General features: G+C 62.8%; 1 protein-coding gene across 9 annotated transcripts in view; it reads left to right on the top strand.

Moving 5' to 3' along the window:
* PLXNB2 (plexin B2) overlaps nucleotides 1–16289 on the top strand; it is a 29979-nt gene extending 13690 nt beyond the window's left edge. For 6 of the 9 annotated variants that reach the window (XM_032492586.1, XM_032492591.1, XM_032492592.1 and 3 more), the window contains 36 exons: nucleotides 1833–2924; nucleotides 3256–3438; nucleotides 3519–3647; nucleotides 4353–4453; nucleotides 4538–4664; nucleotides 5068–5221; nucleotides 6009–6123; nucleotides 6197–6305; nucleotides 6395–6496; nucleotides 6948–7040; nucleotides 7361–7442; nucleotides 7520–7680; nucleotides 7787–7935; nucleotides 8132–8240; nucleotides 8459–8595; nucleotides 8772–8942; nucleotides 9414–9543; nucleotides 9628–9855; nucleotides 9987–10163; nucleotides 10309–10448; nucleotides 10542–10642; nucleotides 10739–10968; nucleotides 11149–11330; nucleotides 11716–11782; nucleotides 11933–12079; nucleotides 12727–12883; nucleotides 13030–13130; nucleotides 13209–13293; nucleotides 13448–13602; nucleotides 13677–13837; nucleotides 13920–14067; nucleotides 14539–14603; nucleotides 14780–14855; nucleotides 15241–15315; nucleotides 15408–15547; nucleotides 15628–16289. In XM_032492586.1, coding sequence (XP_032348477.1) covers nucleotides 1833–2924; nucleotides 3256–3438; nucleotides 3519–3647; nucleotides 4353–4453; nucleotides 4538–4664; nucleotides 5068–5221; nucleotides 6009–6123; nucleotides 6197–6305; nucleotides 6395–6496; nucleotides 6948–7040; nucleotides 7361–7442; nucleotides 7520–7680; nucleotides 7787–7935; nucleotides 8132–8240; nucleotides 8459–8595; nucleotides 8772–8942; nucleotides 9414–9543; nucleotides 9628–9855; nucleotides 9987–10163; nucleotides 10309–10448; nucleotides 10542–10642; nucleotides 10739–10968; nucleotides 11149–11330; nucleotides 11716–11782; nucleotides 11933–12079; nucleotides 12727–12883; nucleotides 13030–13130; nucleotides 13209–13293; nucleotides 13448–13602; nucleotides 13677–13837; nucleotides 13920–14067; nucleotides 14539–14603; nucleotides 14780–14855; nucleotides 15241–15315; nucleotides 15408–15512 — 5544 coding nt within the window. In that variant the 3' untranslated portion in view covers nucleotides 15513–15547; nucleotides 15628–16289. Of the gene's footprint in view, nucleotides 1–1832; nucleotides 2925–3255; nucleotides 3439–3518; nucleotides 3648–4352; nucleotides 4454–4537; nucleotides 4665–5067; nucleotides 5222–6008; nucleotides 6124–6196; nucleotides 6306–6394; nucleotides 6497–6947; nucleotides 7041–7360; nucleotides 7443–7519; nucleotides 7681–7786; nucleotides 7936–8131; nucleotides 8241–8458; nucleotides 8596–8771; nucleotides 8943–9413; nucleotides 9544–9627; nucleotides 9856–9986; nucleotides 10164–10308; nucleotides 10449–10541; nucleotides 10643–10738; nucleotides 10969–11148; nucleotides 11331–11715; nucleotides 11783–11932; nucleotides 12080–12726; nucleotides 12884–13029; nucleotides 13131–13208; nucleotides 13294–13447; nucleotides 13603–13676; nucleotides 13838–13919; nucleotides 14068–14538; nucleotides 14604–14779; nucleotides 14856–15240; nucleotides 15316–15407 lie in introns of all 9 variants that reach the window. The other 3 variants (XM_032492588.1, XM_032492587.1, XM_032492590.1) reach the window with 3 other exon arrangements.
* The last annotated feature ends 2894 nt before the right edge of the window (nucleotides 16290–19183 follow it).

Below are 19183 nucleotides of genomic sequence, written 5' to 3'. Positions count from 1 at the left end.
GGGTTCTGGGGTGCAGAGGGCTTTGTCTGTAACCAAGAAGGGGCCACCTTTCTTCTTGGTTACACTTTCTCCAGGGGTTTGACGAAGCTTGTGGACACTCAGAACAGAGCCATGCCACGGGGCGGGAAGTGGTGGAGAACAGCCACACCTGGCAGGGAGCTTCCTAGTGCCCAAGCAAAGGAGGAAGCTGGATGGACATGAAAGTCACAGGGCCCATGAGAAAAAGCCAGCCCATTCCAGTAAACACAGATTTGCCCAGAGCCAGTGCCCCAAAGAAACGTTCCCCTCAGTCACAGAGCAGAGCAGACCCCGCTTTCTGCCTTCCTGGAGGAAATGGACACAGGGCAGGCTGTTGAAGGAGGAAGAGAAAAGTAATTGTTTCTTGAGGGAATAAGAGGGTATCCAGGGAGGTGGTGTTTAAGGTGGCCACAGGGGCATGCCAGCTCCTCTAGAGCTGCAGCAGGCTGTGGGGGAGTCTGGGGCGCCAGGGCCTGGGTCCCTCAGTACCCTCTGCCATCGGGGTCTGTCCACCTGGGCCTGCGGCATGGACAGGGTTGCCCTCAGTGTCATGCCAGGCGTGGGCATCCCTCGGGGAGGTTTCACTGGGTCCAGGAATGAGGCCTCAGGCACACACTGAAAGGGCAGCCTGTAGGGGGGGTGGCAGAGGCCGGTACAGGATTCTGACCAGGACGGGGCAGGGTCTCGGGGGCAAAAGGGGTACGAGACTACGCCAAGGTAAAAGAGGCCTAGAGGCAGAGTGGCCTTGCCTGTTTCCCCAAGACCCTGTGTCCCTGAGCTGGGGAGAGAACCTTGCATGTTCTGGGTCCACTTGTGGGGCCTTTGGTCCTTTCTCCAGTTTGGGGACCCTTAGCCCAGCCTTGACCTTAGCAGCTCACTGCTCACACACACGGACACACACGTGGGCATGCCCGCTGATGTGGAGGCAGCGCCCTCTGCAGGCTCCGAGGTACCCTCCTCAGAGACCTGGTGGGCTCCAGAACACTCTCCAAGGGATCGCTTCCCATGTGCCTCCATCTGAGGCTGTGCAGGGCTCAGGCAGGAGGGTGGATTGTTGCTGCCTCTTTTGCTGGTTCTGCAAGGGCAGGGGGGATGGAGGGAGGATTGGAGGGTTGGGGAGGTGGATGGGGAGGCAGGCTCTCCTGGGCAGGTGCACATGGGGTGCCCTCACTGATCTTCGCAGTTGGCCCAGCTCCCTTTCTGTTGCGGTACTGGTTTCTTCTCTTTCCTGTCAGATTGGACTGTGTGCTGAGAGTCAGGCATAGAACAGGTGTGTGATCCACCTGTTTGCATGTTCAGGGCCTGTTGGTCAGCTTGAGCCTATGCTCTGGAGACTGTGATCTGGGGGCAGTGCCCCACCCAGATCACCTGGAGCTCTTGGGGTCATGAGATGTGGGGGTGGGCATGTGCATGAATGCCTGGGAGGCTTCCTGGAAGAGGTGCTCTGTTGACTTGGAGGTGGGCCTGCAGATGCTTTGAGAATCTGGAGGTGGAGGCCAGGGCGCAGTTCTCTGGGGGCAGCCACACTTGTGCCTGAAGCATGCAATGGTGATGGCCTGCCCCAGTCATAGGTTAGGCTACAGGTTGAACTTCTGAAGGAGGACTGGGAGATGGTCTCCTTGGTGATGAGAGTGGGTGTGTCTGGCCCGACGGGCAGGGAAAAGACAGGGTGCCCAGGCACGCTGGGCAGCCACAACTGCCCCAGCTTGTGTTCTGGTCATTCAGGCAGGGTGAGGAACGCGGAGGGGGTTCCTGTGTGTGTGTGGGGGGGTGCTTCCGGCTGGCGCTTCCCTGACCCTGCTCTCTTCCCACAGGTGCCGGGGGCAATGGCACTGCAGCTCTGGGCCTGGGCCCTGGCCCTCTTGGGCCTGGTGGGCACGAGTGTGAGCCTGCGGTCCCACAAGCTGGACTTCTTCCGCAGCGAGACAGAGCTGAACCACCTGGTCGTGGATGAGGCGTCAGGCGTGGTGTACGTGGGGGCGGTGAATGCGCTCTACCAGCTGAGTGCGGACCTGCAGCTGGAGCAGCAGGTGGCCACAGGCCCGGCCCTGGACAACAAGAAGTGTACGCCGCCCATCGAGGCGAGCCAGTGCCACGAGGCCGTGCTGACTGACAACGTCAATCAGCTGCTGCTGCTTGACCCGCCCAAGAATCGCCTTGTCGAGTGCGGCAGCCTCTTCAAGGGCATTTGTGCCCTGCGTGCCCTGAGCAACGTGTCTACGCGTCTCTTCTACGAGGATGGCAGCGGTGAGAAGTCCTTCGTGGCCAGCAATGATGAGAGTGTGGCCACAGTGGGGCTGGTGAGCACCGCGGACCCAGGTGGCGAGCGGGTGCTGTTCGTGGGCAAAGGCAATGGGCCCCAGGACAACGGCATCGTCGTGAGCACCCGGCTGCTGGACCGCGCTGATGGCAGGGAGGCCTTCGAGGCCTACACAGACCATGCCACCTACAAGGCCGGCTACCTGTCCACCAACACACAGCAGTTTGTGGCTGCCTTCGAGGATGGCCCCTACGTCTTCTTCGTCTTCAACCAACAAGACAAGCACCCGCCCCGGAACCGCACGCTGCTGGCGCGCATGTGCAAGCACGACCCATTCTACTACTCCTACGTGGAGCTGGACCTGCACTGCCTGGACCCTGGCCACGCCCAGGCCCCCACCTTCGGCACCTGTCTGGCGGCCTCCGTGGCCGGGCCAGATGCCAGCAGGGTGCTCTACACCGTCTTCAGCAAGGATGGCCGGAGCAGCAGGGGGCCCCGCGCAGGCCTCTGCCTGTTCCCGCTGGACCAGGTCCACAACAAGATGGAGGCCAACCGCAACGCCTGCTACACGGGCACCCGGGAGGCGAGCCGAGACACCTTCTACAAGCCCTTCCACGGCGAGATCCAGTGTGGCGGCCACGGGCCGGTACGTGGCCTCAGCACACCCTCCCATGGGCTCGGACCACACACGTGTGGGTCTGCCTGTTGCCGCCTGTCCACGTTCCGCCTCCTGGTGGGGGCCCATGCATGGGGTGTCACTGCGGTCAGGTCAGCGTGAGTGGTCACGTGGCTACCACTTCTCCTGGGTATTGGTCCCACTGGGCACTGGGGGCTTGGAGCAGTGAGCATGTGGGTGGGGACCCTGCCTGCATGAGCTGGTTCTTGGGGACGTGTGTGGGTCCACAAGTGCTGGGAGGCATTGGGGGAGAGGCCTTGGGGCGAGGTTCTATGCCCACCGTTGACACCATGGTCCGTAGGGCGCCAGCGAGAGCTTCCAGTGTGGCTCGGAGCACCTGCCCTACCCCCTGGGCAGCCACGATGGACTCACAGTCACAGCCGTGCTACAGCGTGGAGGCCTGAACCTGACAGCCGTGACAGTGACTGCCGAGAACGGCCACACCATTGCCTTCCTGGGCACCTCGGACGGCCGGATCCTCAAGGTGAGGCTCGGGGCTGGGGCAGGGTGGCTCCTGGAGAGGCCATCTCTGCCCTCACCACACACCTGCCTTCGCGCACACAGGTGTACCTGGCTCCAGACGGTAGCTCCACGGAGTATGGCTCTGTCCCAGTGGAGATCAACAAGAGAATCAAGCAGGACCTGGTGCTGGCTGCGGACCTGGCCAGTCTGTATGCCATGACCCAGGACAAGGTGGGCCTGTGGGCCTGGAGGAGGGCCCTTGAGGGTCCAGGCCTTTGTGAGAGGCCTGGAGGGGTGCAGAGCAGGATGGGAAGGGGCCAAGCCTCTTCTCGTTGGGTCCTGGCAGTGTCTCCAGCCTGTGTCTCTCGAGCACCTGCCTTGTCTTTGAAACAGTTTCTGTCTATTCTGTGTCTCTGCCTTGGCCCCATTCTGCCTGGAGGGTGGGTCAGTGCTCTGAGTGTGCCTCCCCCCAAAGGTGAACAGGGCATCGAGGGACCCCAAGCTGCTTCTGGAAGCGCAGATAGTGGGGAACATGGGTTAAGCCCTGCTGCTTATTGGGGTCAGGTGTAAGAACCCTTCAAAAGGGCCTTGGGAGCACCCAGGACGTCCAAGCACCTTTTATGGGGAGCAGGGACCCTATGCTGGCACCGGGGGCATCACAGCCAAGGACTCCGCTGGTCCCCTGGGATCCTGCACCGTCAGATCCGGGGTCAGGCCCAGCCTTTCTGCTGGGGCCACAAAAGCCTGGCTGGAAGCTGCTGCTTAGAGCCCTTGCTAGTGAGCCTTGAGTTGGTGTTGAGGCTGTTAAGGCTTAGGAATAAAGGTGGGATGAATCCAGTGATCCCAGAAAAGTCTGAGGTCCAAGGGATGTTCTTTGGGCTGCTGGCCTGTCACCTCTGGCGGTCTTGGTCCCACTCACTGCCCTGGTGCCCTCAGGTGTTTCGGCTCCCTGTGCAGGAGTGTCTGAGCTTTCCGACCTGCGCACAGTGCCGCAGCTCACAGGACCCCTACTGCGGCTGGTGTGTCGTCGAGGGACGGTGAGCACCCAGGGATCTAGGGGGTGCAGCCCCATCCTGGGGGCTGACAGGTGCCAGGACTGAAGCTGCCCCCTGTTCCCCCAGGTGCACCAGGAGAGCTGAGTGCCCACGGGCTGAAGAGAGTGGCCACTGGCTGTGGAGCCGGGATGAGTTCTGCGTGGCCATCACCGGGGCCCAGCCACAGAATATGAGTCGCCCAGCCCAGGGGGAGGTGTGTGGTGAGGCGAGGCCGGGTAGAGGCAGGGCTGCTGTTGGCCAGGGGCTGTTGGGGCAGTGGGAGACCCCCACAGTCCACCTCCTTGCTCCTGGCTTGGGCTCTGGGTGCTAAGCTGGGGGACAGGGACCCCATCCTTTTTGGGTCCCCTGGCCCCTTTGACCTGGGGTCTCCTGAGTATCCAGAGCAGACCCAGACCCTAGTCCAGGAGTTGCTCTGGTGACCACATAGGGACCTGTTTCAAATGAAATGGAGTCAGGTTCTAGAGGCTTCTCCAGGGAGGAGGGGTGCTGCGGGAGAACGGCCAGATGGCAGGGGCTCTGGGTGGGGGCAGGAGGTTCCCCTGCACCCCGAGGCTGGGCAGAGGGCTCCTGGTGTGAGCCACATGGCCCTTCCCCAGGTGCAGCTGACCGTCAGTCCCCTCCCAGCCCTGAGCAAGGAGGATGAGCTGCTCTGCCTCTTCGGAGACTCTCCGCCTCATCCTGCCCGTGTGGAGGGGGGCGCCGTGGTCTGCAAGTCCCCAAGCAGCATTCCTAGCACGCCGCCTGGCCAGGGTGAGGCCCCTGTTCTCTGGCCACTGGAGGGGCACTTCCTTTCTCTTCACCTGGGGCCACATGCACCCACTTATCAAGCCTGGTCCACAGGGTGCAGGCTGGGGTGGAGGACGGGGTGGACAGGGTGGAGGCCCACCCCCAGCTCCGATCCTGGGCTCCCTGCGCTGTGTAGGGTGCACACGGTCACTTCCTGGCCCCCATCCTGAGGCTGACTCCTGAGCCCTTTGATCCTGCTTCTGTTATGCATTCTTAGCACGACCTGGGTCCCAGGCCCTGGGCGTCTGTGCAGAAGCCCCTTGCCCATCCCCACCCTGTCCAGCTTGAGACAGGTGGGGCAGTGCCCAGAGGCCAGGGCAGGCGCTGAGCATTCGGTGCCAGAGGAGGATGGTGCACTGGTGAAGGCGGGGGCCATGCAGTGACGTGGCAGAGACCTGGCAGGTGCTCTGCCCCAGATGCCAAGGGACAGAGAGGTCCCGACAGCACAGACCCTGGGGAGCAACATGAACCCATCCCGGCACCGACGCCGGGAGCTGAGCTGAGATCTGATAGCCGTGGCTGGCCAGGCTGAGCCCGAGTGCCAGTTGGTGGGCAGCCCGCAGAGCCCCACTCACACTGTGGTCTCCATACGTGGCTTCTGGTTCTCTGCTCGAGAGCCCATTGGTAGCTCCAGTGGAGAGAGGAGTTGTGGCCAGAGGAGGCCCAATTCCCACCTTCCTGTCCCTGTGGTGCCAGCCTTACCCTGCACCCTGTGGCCCTGCCTGACACTGTCCCCACCTGCTGTCTACAGATTACGTGGCTGTGAACATCCAGCTGCTCTTCAGACACGGCAACATCTTCCTGACCTCCCACCTGTATCCCTTCTACGACTGCCGGGAGGCCGTGAGCCTGGCGGAGAACCTGCCGTGAGTGCTGCAGCCCCCCGCCCCCTGCCCCCTGCCCCCAGGACCTGGCACTCCTCACCACCCTCTCCTCCAGGTGCATCTCCTGCGCCAGCAACCGCTGGACCTGCCAGTGGGACCTGCACCACCACGAGTGTCAGAAGGCCTCGCCCAACCCCGAGGACAGCGTCATCGGTGCCCACATGGTGAGGGGGTGCCGTGCGGGCCGTGCAGGAGCCAGACTGCTCAGCCACGGCCAGGCAGCGCCTGACCAGCTTTGCCCCACCCTCTCCAGGAGGACAACTGTCCCCACTTCCTGAACCCCAGCCCACTGGTCATCCCCATGAACCACGAGACGGACGTGACATTTGAGGGCAAGAACCTGGACACAGTGAAGGTGGGCAGTCTGTGGGACCCCAGCCTGGGGACAGGGACCGACCAGTGCAGGCAGGCCTGGGGGTCCCAGCAGGGGCCGTGCTGCCTGGCTGATGGAGAGTTGTGGGGCTAGTTCAGAGCATCCTCCTGCGACCAGGAGCTGAGTGCTGGGGCCCCACCCAGGCTTCCCCTGGCTCAGGACCCAGCACATGGAGGAGTCAGGGAGGTCTGGGAGGGCACTGGGGCATTTGGATGGGCCTCGAGAACATAGGCAGAAAGGAGATAGAGAGGTTAGGGTGGGACAGAGAAGGGCTGTGAGCTTGGGGTTGGCCATGCTGTGGCCTTGCCGGGAGTGGCCGAGCAGTCAGTTGGGATGAGAGTGCCTGAGCTGACCTGGGAGCTGTGTGGGGCCTGGGGTGGGCATGTGGGATGGGCTGGCCTGTCCAGGGTATCCTGAGCAGCCTGTCTGGCAGGGCTCCTCCCTGCACGTAGGCAGTGACCTGCTCAAGTTTGAGGAGCCAGTCATCATTCAGGAGCCAGGAACCTTCTACTTTCGGACCCCAAAGGTATGGCTTTCATGGTGGGCAGGCCAGGCTGCTGGACCCCAAGGGTCGGGCCAGGGGGAGGCTCACCACGCCGCCCTGCCGAGGAAGCAGTGGCAGCCAGCCAAGCAGGTGTAACCTCAGAGCAGCCCTGTGTCCTCCCATCTCCCTCGAATCAACATAATCCTTTGTAGCTCTGAGAGTCCAGCTTCCAGCTTCCTGGAGTCCTCCCCTCGCTGCCCCTTGGCCGTAAGAGGACCGCACTGGCCATTGTGGGTGTGGTGGTCACCCTTTGGGGGTTGGGTGGGAGCAGGGAGTGCAGCGTGTCCCCTTGTGTCCCCCAGCTGTCCCATGATGCCAACGAGACACTGCCCCTGCATCTGTATGTCAAGTCCCACGGCAAGAATATCGACAGCAAGCTCCAAGGTGGGTAGGGAGGCAGCCGGGCTGTGGGGTGTGGGGAGCAGGGCGGCCCTGCCGACTGCCAGCTTCTCCCCCGACAGTCACGCTGTACAACTGCTCCTTCGGCCGCAGCGACTGCAGCCTGTGCCTGGCCGCCGACCCCGCCTACAAGTGTGTGTGGTGTGGTGGGCAGGGCAGGTGCGTGTATGAGGCCCTGTGCAGCAGCGTCACCTCCGAGTGCCCACCGCCCGTCATCACCAGGGTGAGCCACCCTCCCTGCCCCGGCGGGGAGGGACTCCAGGGCTCCAGCCCACCTGCACATCCCAGCCCAACCAGGCCCCCGGTCAGCTGGGCTCTGCCAATTTCAGATCCAGCCTGAGACCGGCCCGCTGGGCGGGGGCATCCGCATCACTATCCTTGGGTCAAATTTGGGGGTCAGAGCGGACGACGTGAAGAGGGTCACTGTGGCTGGCCGTACCTGCGCCTTTGAGCCGGAACGGTACTCTGTGTCCACCCGGTGAGTGGACAGCCCACGACCAGGCCCCAGTGGCTAGGCCAGTCTGTACCTCGGGGGGGGCCAGGTGACCGGGGGGTGGAGAGGAAGGACGTGGTCCAGGTGTGTGGGTGCTCAGGGTTTGCACACCTGCTGATGTGCCAGTCCGGTGGGGCCTGGGGAGGCCCTAGGGTGAGCCGCTTGCCCGCCCCCTGCCTAGGATTGTGTGCGCCATTGAGGCTGCAAAGGAGCCCTGCACAGGGGGCATCGAAGTAGACGTCAGCGGGAAGCTCGGCCACTCGCCTCCCCACGTCCAGTTCACCTACCAGGTAAGTGCCTGGTCTGGGGGCCCAGGTGGGCCTCACAGGTTGGTGGGAGATATGGGTGGGATCTGGCCTTGGAGGGCCCCAGGCTGACTTGGGGGATGGCCAGGCTGTGCCCCTGCCTCCTTCTGACCACATTTGTTGCCTGTCAAGGCCTGGGAGGGAGGAAGGGCAGCAGCCCTGCTGCCCCTACCCTGAGCCGAACACACCTGTCGCCCTTCTAGCAGCCCCAGCCCCTCAGTGTGGAGCCAAAGCAGGGGCCACAGGCGGGTGGCACCACTCTGACCATCAACGGTACCCATCTGGACACAGGCTCTGAGGAAGATGTGCGGGTGACCCTCAACGACGTCCCTTGTAAAGTGTGGGTGTCACCCACAGGCTGGTGAATCCCTCATCTGCCCTGGTCCTGGGGACCGGGTGGGGGCCCTCTGGCCATGGCACACACCTCAAATGCTCCTCTGTCCTGAACAGACCCCCGGCCTGGGGCTGGTTGGTCCCAGGGTGGGGTAGATGTTGACTGGCAATCCCCACCCCCAGGACGCAGTTTGGGGTGCAGCTCCAGTGTGTCACCGGCCCCCAGCTGGTCCCGGGAGAGCTGTCCCTGAAGATTTCCTACGGGGGCTCCGAAGTGGAAAGCGCTGGCGTCACCTTCACCTACCGTGAGAATCCCGTGCTGCGGGCCTTCGAGCCGCTGCGGAGCTTTGTCAGGTGTGGCCGCTCCCTCCCCACCGGCAGGCGCCCCCACTCCCACACTGCCTGCTACACCTGCCCCATCCAGCTACTTCTGAGGCACCCTTTGCCCACTGGGCTTGTGAAAGAAAATGTGGTGCAGCTGGTCTGGGTGGCAGGAGGCCTCCAAAAGTCCCCAGTGTACCCCCAAATCAACTGCCCCCTAGAAACCCCTTTGTCCAGCTTCTGACAGTCCACGGTGGCTGTCCTGTCACCAGCTCTGAGCACATCCAAACCCTGCAGCAGGCTGGGCTCACACAGACCTGCATGTGTGCCCCAAAGCAGGGTGGGGTTGGGGACTCCATGCCCTGCCCTCTGCAAGCCGCCACGTGGCCAGAGTTGAGTTGGGGAGCTGATGAGACAGCGCCTTGCAGGGCACCTGCTCTGAAGCTGGCTGGACACCTCCCTGGCCCAGTCATGCCCACTCAGGTGCCCCTCCCTGTCTCCCAGTGGTGGCCGGAGCATCAACGTCACCGGGCAAGGCTTCAGCCTGATCCAGCGGTTCGCCATGGTGGTCATAGCCGAGCCCCTGCCATCCTGGCAGCGGCGGCGGGAGGCCGGGCCCCTGCAGCCCGTGACGGTCAGTCCCGGTGCCGGCTGTTGGGAGTGTGTCAGAGGGGTGTGGCCTGTGCCAGGAGCCTCACGGCCCTGCCTCGGTTCCTAGGTGGTGGGCACGGAGTATGTGCTCTACAACGACTCCAGGGTCGTGTTCCTGTCCCCGGCCGTCCCCGAGGAGCCCGAGGCCTACAACCTCACAGCACTTGTTCAGATGGACGGGCACCGCGCCCTGCTCAGGACCGAGGCTGGTGCCTTTGAGTACGTCGCCGACCCCACCTTCGAGAACTTCACTGGGGGCGTCAAGAAGCAGGTCAACAAGCTCATCCACGCCCGGGTGAGGACCAGCGCAGCCCCCCCGGGGTCAGGCCCTGAGTGGGCATGTGTAGGGGAGCAGCTCGGGGTCTGGGCTGAGCTGGTCCAGGCAGCCCTGCCTGCCCCTGGTCACTGTGACCCCCTCCCCCACAGGGCACTAATCTGAACAAGGCAATGACTCTTCACGAGGCCGAGGCCTTCGTGGGTGCCGAGCGCTGCATCATGAAGACACTGACAGAGACGGATCTGTACTGTGAGCCCCCGGAGGTGCAGCCTCCCCCCAAGCGGCGGCAGAAGCGGGACACAACCCACAACCTGCCTGAGTTCATTGTGCGTGTCGGCTAGGGGAGGCGCCAGGGCTGAGCCCGGCCGGGGAGGAGGGCGTGGGGAGCATTTGAGGTGTGTTAGTGGTGGCTCTGGGTTTTCCTGGTCTTAGCCACACATCTGCCCTTGCTCAGTCCACCTCTCAACGCAGGTGAAGTTTGGCTCCAGGGAGTGGGTGCTGGGCCGCGTGGAGTATGACACGCGTGTGAGTGATGTGCCACTCAGCCTCATCCTGCCGCTGGTCATCGTGCCCATGGTGGCTGTCATCGCTGTGTCTGTCTACTGCTACTGGTGAGCCCCTCCCCCGTAGCCTCAGCCCCTCTGGCCACACCCACCAGCGGGCACAACCCAGGCCAGGTCCCAGGAGCTTCCCTGTGCCCCCAGGAGGAAGAGCCAGCAGGCGGAGCGCGAGTACGAGAAGATCAAGTCCCAGCTGGAGGGCTTGGAGGAGAGCGTGCGAGACCGCTGCAAGAAGGAGTTCACGGGTGGGGGTCCCGTGGGCTCGGGCTGGAGCGCTGGAGGAGGGCCGGGAGGGGCGGAGGAGGGCGGGGCCCAGACGCCTCACCCCGGCCTCCCCCCAGACCTGATGATCGAGATGGAGGACCAGACGAACGACGTGCACGAGGCGGGCATCCCCGTGCTGGACTACAAGACCTACACCGACCGCGTCTTCTTCCTGCCCTCCAAGGACGGCGACAAGGACGTGATGATCACGGGCAAGCTGGACATCCCTGAGTCACGGCGGCAGGTCGTGGAGCAGGCGCTCTACCAGTTCTCCAATCTGCTCAACAGCAAATGCTTCCTCATCAACGTGAGCGGGGCGGGGCTGTGATTGTCACGGGGGGCGGGGCTCCGTGGTGGGGCGGGGATCGCGGAGCAGGAGCAGGGCTACAAGAGGGCGAGGTGTCTGGGGCAAGCAGAGCTGAGCCGAGCTCGCAGCTCGGAGACGCTGCCCTCTGTGCCTGATGGGCTCCAACCCGCGCCCCTGTAGTTCATCCACACCCTGGAGAACCAGCGTGAGTTCTCAGCCCGCGCCAAGGTCTACTTTGCGTCGTTGCTGACTGTGGCTCTGCACGGGAAGCTGGAGTACTACACGGACATCATGCGCACGCTCTTCCTGGAGCTCATGGAGCAGTACGTGGTGGCCAAGAACCCTAAGCTGATGCTGCGCAGGTGTGTGGGGAAGGGCAGAGGCCGTGGGGGTGGCGGTGAGGCGGCACGGGCTTGTCTGTGTACCTGGTTTGCGGGCTGGTGCCACCGGTGCAAGTGAGTGGGGATCGGGGAGGCAGGAGCAGCGTCCCTTCTAGCAGGTGGTCCTTGCTGGTCACCAGCTGCCCTCCATTGTCATCGGCCCTCTGTAGGATGGGGAGAAGGATGAAATGGCCACCCTCGGGGACCTGGGAGATTGGTCACTGCAGGCTGTAGTGTACATCCCAGTGGAGGCCCAGGGCCTGGATGGAGGCTGGGCTGCAAATGGAAGTGGTCTGGGTACTTGGAAGAGCAGGCTGGTCCTAGGGGCACTGAAGGGTTGCTCAGTACAAGGCGTCTGCACCTCCAGGTCTGAGACGGTGGTGGAGAGGATGCTGTCTAACTGGATGTCTATCTGCCTGTACCAGTACCTCAAGGTGGGTTTCACAGGCCTGGCCGTGGGGTGGGGTGGGGTGAGGTGGTACTGTAGCCCGCAAAGTCCACCCCGTGTCCACCTGGATGGGTTTGCTCCCTGTGCTGGCATGGGTCAGTCCCGTCCAAGGCTCCGCTGCCCTGCGTTGCTCCAGGACAGCGCTGGCGAGCCGCTGTACAAGCTCTTCAAGGCCATCAAGCATCAGGTGGAGAAGGGGCCAGTGGACGCCGTGCAGAAGAAAGCCAAGTACACCCTCAATGACACGGGGCTGCTAGGAGACGACGTGGAGTACGCACCCCTGGTGAGCGCCTGGGGCCAGGGGGGCTGCTGGGAGACCTCAGGGCCAGGCTCCAGGCCAGCCTCCCGACCAGAAGCTGTGCTCATTTCACCTCCTTCATGGACTTGCATGAGAACATACTCCCTTGTGCTGGGCCCACTCGTGTCCAGGGAGGGTCCTGGTCCTGGCACCCCAGCAGGCTTGGTCCTTAGAGAGGCTGTAAGTGTCATGACCCCAAGCCATCTGCCTCCTGGGTGCCCGGCCTGCTGCAGCGTGTGTGGGACCTGGGCACACCAAGTGTGTGGTGGTGAGCGCATGCTCACTGGGCACGGGGCGGGGCCATGGGACACCAGAGCGCTGGGTTCCAGGGGAGGCCGGGCTGTGTGGGCTGTGTGGGCTGTACGTGTGCTCCCGTGATAGCTGTGTATCATGTGATACCTAGGAGCGAGCAGTCCCCTGAGCTGTTCCTCTGCCATCTGTCCTGCTGAGCCAGGCCAGGCAGCACAGTGTGAGGCCCTGGGTGCTGTGAGGGCTCAGGACCTATACCCCCTCCCCTGCCCTGCCAACCTGAGGGTGTAGCCGTCAGGGGAGGCCCAAAGCTGCTCCCACGTCTGTGGCAAGTGAGGGCAAGGGGCCCTCCCCAACTGGCCTGTCATTGTCACCCCCGGCAGACAGTGAACGTGATCGTCCAGGATGAAGGGGTCGACGCCATCCCCGTCAAGGTCCTCAACTGTGACACCATCTCCCAGGTCAAGGAGAAGATCATCGACCAGGTGTACCGCACGCAGCCTTGCTCCCGCTGGCCCAAGGCTGACAGTGTGGTCCTCGGTGAGCAGTTCCTGTGTGCCTGTGCCCTGGAAGGGTACTGCCTTTGGAACCCTGGTCGGCCAGGTTGAGTGGGAGGTCAGCAAGAGGGAGCCCGGGTGGGACAGTCTGTGGCCGGGTTCCCGGAGCTGGGCCATGTCATCCCACAGAGTGGCGTCCTGGGTCCACAGCCCAGATCCTGTCAGACCTGGACCTGACCTCTCAGCGGGAGGGCCGCTGGAGGCGCATCAACACACTGATGCACTACAACGTGAGTGCGGGTGTGGGGGGGCCGGGTTTCCTGCTGAGATCACGGCAGGAGGCCTGCCCTCATGACTGTGTTCCCCAGGTCCGGGATGGAGCCACGCTCATCCTGTCCAAGGTGGGGGTCTCCCAGCAACCTGAGGACAGCCAGCAGGACCTCCCTGGGGAGCGTGAGTCCCTTCTTCTTGTCCCTACCCTTCTGGCTTCTGGAGGCCATTGTGAGCCAGTGTCCACCTGGTTGCCATCTGGGGGGAGCTGCTGAGCCTAGCACAGGACCCCGGACCTGGGCTCCAGCCCTCATCCTCCAGCGCCCGCTCCCCACAGGCCATGCGCTCCTGGAGGAGGAGAACCGGGTGTGGCACCTCGTGCGGCCAGCGGACGAGGTGGATGAAGGCAAGTCCAAGCGTGGCAGCATGAAGGAGAAGGAACGCACCAAGGCCATCACCGAGATCTACCTGACGCGCCTGCTTTCGGTCAAGGTGGGTGTGGAGGGTGCGGGCGGCAGCCCCGGGAGGCACCGGCCTGCGTGCTGAGCCCCCTTCCTGCCCCGCAGGGCACGCTGCAGCAGTTCGTGGACAACTTCTTCCAGAGCGTGCTAGCGCCTGGGCTCGCCGTGCCGCCCGCCGTCAAGTACTTTTTCGACTTCTTGGACGAGCAGGCGGAGAAGCACGACATCAAGGACGAGGACACCATCCACATCTGGAAGACCAACAGGTGCGGGCTCCGCCCCACTGCCCGCCCTGCTCCAGTGTCTCAGCGGCCCCTCACTCCCTGTCGTCCTGTCGTCCTGCCTCAGTTTACCCCTCCGGTTCTGGGTGAACATCCTCAAGAACCCCCATTTCATCTTTGACGTCCATGTCCACGAGGTGGTGGATGCCTCCCTGTCGGTCATCGCGCAGACCTTCATGGACGCCTGCACACGCACAGAGCACAAGCTGAGCCGCGTGAGTGCGCGCTCTAGACGGGGTGGTGGGAACAAGGCTGGACTGGGAAGTGTCAGGAGGGGGCAGGGAACATGGTTGTGATGGGGGTGAGGAAGGCAGTTTGGGACATGCCAGGAGGTTTGGGATGTGGATCTGCACATTTGGGGCTGGAACGGGGGAGGCAGGTGTGGGGTACCTGGGCTATAGGAGGCAAAGCTTGGGAGGTCCCCTGGGGAGTGGCCCATCTGGCAGCCTGGGACTCCGTTCTCCTTCCCCTCCCGTGGGAAAGAAAAAGTGAGTTTTACTACAGATTACAAAATGACAAAAGCACAAGGAGTTCCTCTCAGGTCTATGGCCAGGCTGGGGCACCTACCCAGTTGGACCCCGCCCCTTGCACCCCCCCTTCCTCTGGGTGTCCTGAGCAGGTGAGGGCCCGAGGGCAGGGGCACCAGCCATCTTGGCCTAGGCATCACTTGGCTCCAACCCCCACAGGACTCTCCCAGCAACAAGCTACTCTACGCCAAGGAGATCTCCACCTACAAGAAGATGGTGGAGGAGTGAGTGACCCCTACCTCGCTGGCCAGACCCTGGCTGCCCACCCTCAACCCCCACCCAGAGGGGACCGGGGTGGTGCAGGCTGTGATCAGAAGGAGGGCCCCGGGGGTAGTAGCTTCGGGTCCTGCTTCCGGGAACCGCTGACCCTCCCCTCCTTGTAACTCCGCCTCCTCCACAGCTACTACAAGGGGATCAGACAGATGGTGCAGGTCAGCGACCAGGACATGAACACACACTTGGCAGAGATTTCCCGGGTAAGGGGGCACAGGGCATACTAACCCCTGGGGTTAGCCCTCCACGCAGCCCTGAAGGCCTCCTCTGAGCGGGGCAGGAGACTACACTGCGGGGCCGGGTGAGGCTGTGCCCACAGGAGAGAGAACAGAGCTGGGACCAGAGGGGCTGGCACCTGTGTCTGACCAGGTGTGCTGGGTTGGGTGGTGGGGAGGTTGTGAGCTGCTCTGGACCAGCCCTGTTTGCCGTGTGTCTACGTGGATGGCAGTCTGTCTGTCCACGGCACCCTGTGTGCCTGAGTGCTCTGATAGTAGGGCCCGCCTGCATGGTGCCACTGTCACAGCTCCCTGCTCCCGTGGGGAATGGCCTCCTGCCCGTGGGGTCACACAGCCCTCCCCATCCTCCCAGGCACACACGGACTCCCTGAACACCCTCGTGGCCCTGCACCAGCTCTGCCAGTACACGCAGAAGTACTACGATGAGGTAGGGGTCTGGTCCTCCGGGGATGGCAGTGCTCAGGCAGCCCCTTCCCTGGCTGTGGTTTGACATGATGCCCCCTGCCCCCTGCCCCCAAGATCATCAACGCCCTGGAGGAGGATCCCACCGCCCAGAAGATGCAGCTGGCCTTCCGCCTCCAGCAGATTGCAGCTGCACTTGAGAACAAGGTCACCGACCTCTGATCTCCAACCTCCACCATCACGGTCTTCAGGCACAGGTGTGTGCTGCCCAGTGCCAGGCGTTGGGCAGCCCCTGGGGAGTGAGGCTGAGTCAGCAGCTCAGCCCTTCTCTCTCCAGCAGAGGAAGAGCCCCTGGGCTTCCAAGTGTGTGTGCGGCGGGGGAGCCCCAACCTCAGTGTTTCTAGCCACACAGCATCTTTCTGAGCAATAGTGCCGAGCGCCCACCAGCACCAGCTCCCTCCTGCAGAACCAGCATCAGGTGTCTCCAGTCAAGTTTCCTGAGTGATTTTGAAAACGTGCCTTACGCCCCCGGCGACTTGCTGGGTTGCTGGGGGCAGTCGGGCCTCAGCCCCCCTCCCCGAGCACCAGCAGCCGCCTCGGATACCTGGGTTTGGCCTCTTTGGATGGGGTCTGAGTGCCTGCGGCCCCCAGGACCTAGTGCCCAGACTGTGTCTGTCTGCCCCGCCAGGATGGGGGGCGGAAAAGCGGTACAATGCCTTCCTGACCTCGCTGGCCTGCCCCGCGGGGCGCTGGCACTCTGAGTAGACTCTGTGCTGCAGGCCCCACCTCAAAGGTCAAGCTGGACGTCAGACGTCGAGGCCCAGGCGGCCAGAAGAGGCCCAGCAGACTGGGGGTCCTGGTCTCAGCCTGTCAGACAGGCTGACCTGGAGGCCCTGCCTAGGTCTGGGGTGGCCAGGACCAGCTCCGCCAGGACAGCCCCCAGCCCTTTTTGTAAATCGTGTTAATTGTAAATCAAATACAGCTGTCTTTTTCACTCTGCTGGTTGGCTGGGTTCCTCCTAGGGCTATGGATCTGCTGTCCCCGTCCTCTTGTCCCCATTCCCGGGCCTGTCCTCACGGCCTCCCTTGCTGTTCACTGTCTGCCCTACAAGCTCACGCTCGGGGCCTGTGTGCCTCGCACCCCACACCCGGCAGTGCCTCGCTTCCCTGGGCCAGGCCTGCTCACAGCCATCAGCTGAGTGCACACCTGCCCTGCTGCCCCAGGAGAACAGGGTGGTGTCGAGGGCTGGCAGGTGAGGGCTGGGGTTTGGGGAGGAGCCAGGGTGGCGCTCCAGGCCTGAAAGCCATCTTGAAGCAGACAGCGGTTCTGGAGGGGGCGGTGAGGCAGTCCCGCCTGGCGGTGGGTTGGGCTAGCTTGGGCGCCATCTGGTGGCTGCATCCTCGTCTTCCCTTCCTCTTGGACTGGGCTGCTGGGAGCCCCTGGTGGCAGGGGTGGGCGTGGCATGAGCTCTCTGGAACTTGAGCTCTCAGGGACCTTCCTGAACCTCACAGGTTTGGTCCACCTAGCACACATTTAGTAAGCCCCTACTGTGTGTAGCCCCCACTGGGCATGGGTGGTTCCTGGTGAGAGAGCCCTGTATCTCCCTGCTCAAGGCTGTGGGGCCATTAGGGTTGGCTCCTCCTGGGTCCTATGAACCATCCCAGGATGACTCAGGACATAAGTAGGATCCAAGGGTTGTGCACCTGAGGGCGAGGGGCAAGTTTGGTGATGTGGGAGGGAGGGGGCTGTCTCAGAGTCAAGCAACAGGGGAGGGGGATTGCTCCCAATCCCCAAGTTGCACGCAAGGCAGGAGCCATGAGAGATGTGCCACCCTGTGGCCATCAAGCACACGTGCCATGAGCACATATGTGCATACACACATGCAACATGAGTGTGTCGGGCTTGTCACTTGTTCATTCAACATGTCTTGTCCTGGGCACTGGGGACACAGCAGTAAAGGGGCAGAAATGGCCTTCTCTGAGAGAGCTCTTGTGCTTCAAGATTACTGACCCTAGCAGAAGAGGGATTTAGCGACTCCATAACAAGGAAGTGAAGGCCCAGCTTCAGATATGGCTGGATCCAGGTGCTCACATGTCTGGGTTTCATGTGACCTGCTTCCCAACGTGTGCTGCTTTATTCTCAGGCATTGGAGTTGCTGGTGGCAGGCAACCCCAGCCTGTGTCTCCTCTACTTGGGGCAAGCCACTGTGGCTGTCTCAGTGGGCTCAGCCTCAGTCATAAGTCACCCTGTACAGGGGCAGCCAATTTCAAGCCACAATGAACAAGAGTGAGTATCTCACACCTGGAAGGGGTACAAGGCCAACAACTGACATCCGCACCCCAGGGACCCCTGAAAAGACTGTGCCATGGCCCACACTAGGTTTCCCCCTTCCCAGAGGCCCAGCTAGTCAGGAAATCTGAACAAAGAACTGCAAAACCAGAACAGGGGTGGCGCAGTCTGGTGGAGTATTGTCCCTGGCGGGCAGGGTAAGTGGGAAGCTGAAGGCCTGGTTTCTAGTCTGAACCCCTGTAGGCCACTACTGCCTCCTCCCCACTGGCAGCCAGGCATGAAAATGGGGAAGAGTCTGTGAGACCTGAGACAGCCCCTTGGTGCAGGTCCAACAGGTGGGGTCCCCTTCCCCTTTGGAGCACAAGATTGTGAATGGCAGGGAGCTGTCCTTCCACAGGACCAGTGAAGGGGAGAAACTGGGCATGGATGTTGGGTGCAGAGGGTGGACAGGCCAGCCTTGAGTGGTCAGAATGCTGAGAAACCAAGGGGTGACCGTCCCTCTGTTTCTACTTCCCATTTTCCTCCCAAAGTGGTGGGACTGGGGAAAGGCACGGGCAGAGGGGCAGGCGGCCCTGACGGCCTTTCCTTCCAGGTTGCAGAAGACAGTGCAAGACCACACCCTGCTTGCCTGCTAAGAGCATGAACCACCCCCGATCACGTGGCCCCTGTGACACAGCCAGACAGCGTTTTAGGGCATTCGTTCTGGCCTCAGAAGTGCAGGAGGCCAGTGCAAGGCCAGAAAGGGGGTGGCCCGGACCTCTGAAGAAGGGACAATGGACGTGGAGTCAGGGTGGGATCTTAGTATTTAGGGATGGCAGGGAATCACAGTAGAGAGTGGAAAATGACGAGGCTGGGGCGGGGCCCAGGGTTCAGGGCTCATAGGCGGCTCTTCTGCATCACCCCCATCCGTGCCCCATCCTCGCACCTGCAGGGCCTGCCACCCCTGCTCCTGGCCCAGTCTTCCTCACCTCCCTGCAGGACGACACTGTGAGAACGCGCAGCACAGTGAGAACAAACATCTGAAATCCCGTGGGTGGCCCTGCCCAGCCAGCCGCAGCCCTGCACCCACGGCCACCACCCTCCTTTCTGTTCTAAAGTCAGGACTGTCTGGAAGCTCTGCCCAGCTCCACCTGCCAGGCTCTGACCCTCCTGGTCACTCCCCTGCAGTATCACACCCACTCAACCCCAGAGGGCAACCTGGCTGAGACCTGTCTGCCCGGGCTTCCCTGTGCCCAGGGCAGGTTTGCTAAATGGTCAACACAGTGTGAAGGTTGTGCCTGGCACGGAGGCCGCTCCTCTCTGCTCTGCTCTGACCACTCACGGCTGGGATTTCAGGGGAGCCATTGGGGAAGGCCTGCCGAGGCTGGCTCCCTTGGGTCGACAGACAACCCTGCCCCGGTGTGGGAGAGAGGAGCGGGCATGTGGGGAAAGGGCGGCCAGTCGCCATGGGAACACAGCGGGTCCCACCCAGCCAAGGCGCAGACAAAGGCCGCTCCTCCCCCGGCGCGCGGCCGGTTCCCACGGCCCGCCGCTCCCTCCCGCCTCTTCCCCCTGCTTTAGCTGAAGCTCCATTAACTCCACACAAAACCTCAGCCTGCTTCGCA

This window comes from Camelus ferus, chromosome 12, assembly GCF_009834535.1.
Source record: "Camelus ferus isolate YT-003-E chromosome 12, BCGSAC_Cfer_1.0, whole genome shotgun sequence".
NCBI classification, from domain to species: Eukaryota; Metazoa; Chordata; class Mammalia; order Artiodactyla; family Camelidae; genus Camelus; species Camelus ferus.
The sequence above is the reverse complement of the archived record's forward strand: the minus strand, read 5'-3'. Positions and strand labels throughout refer to the sequence as shown.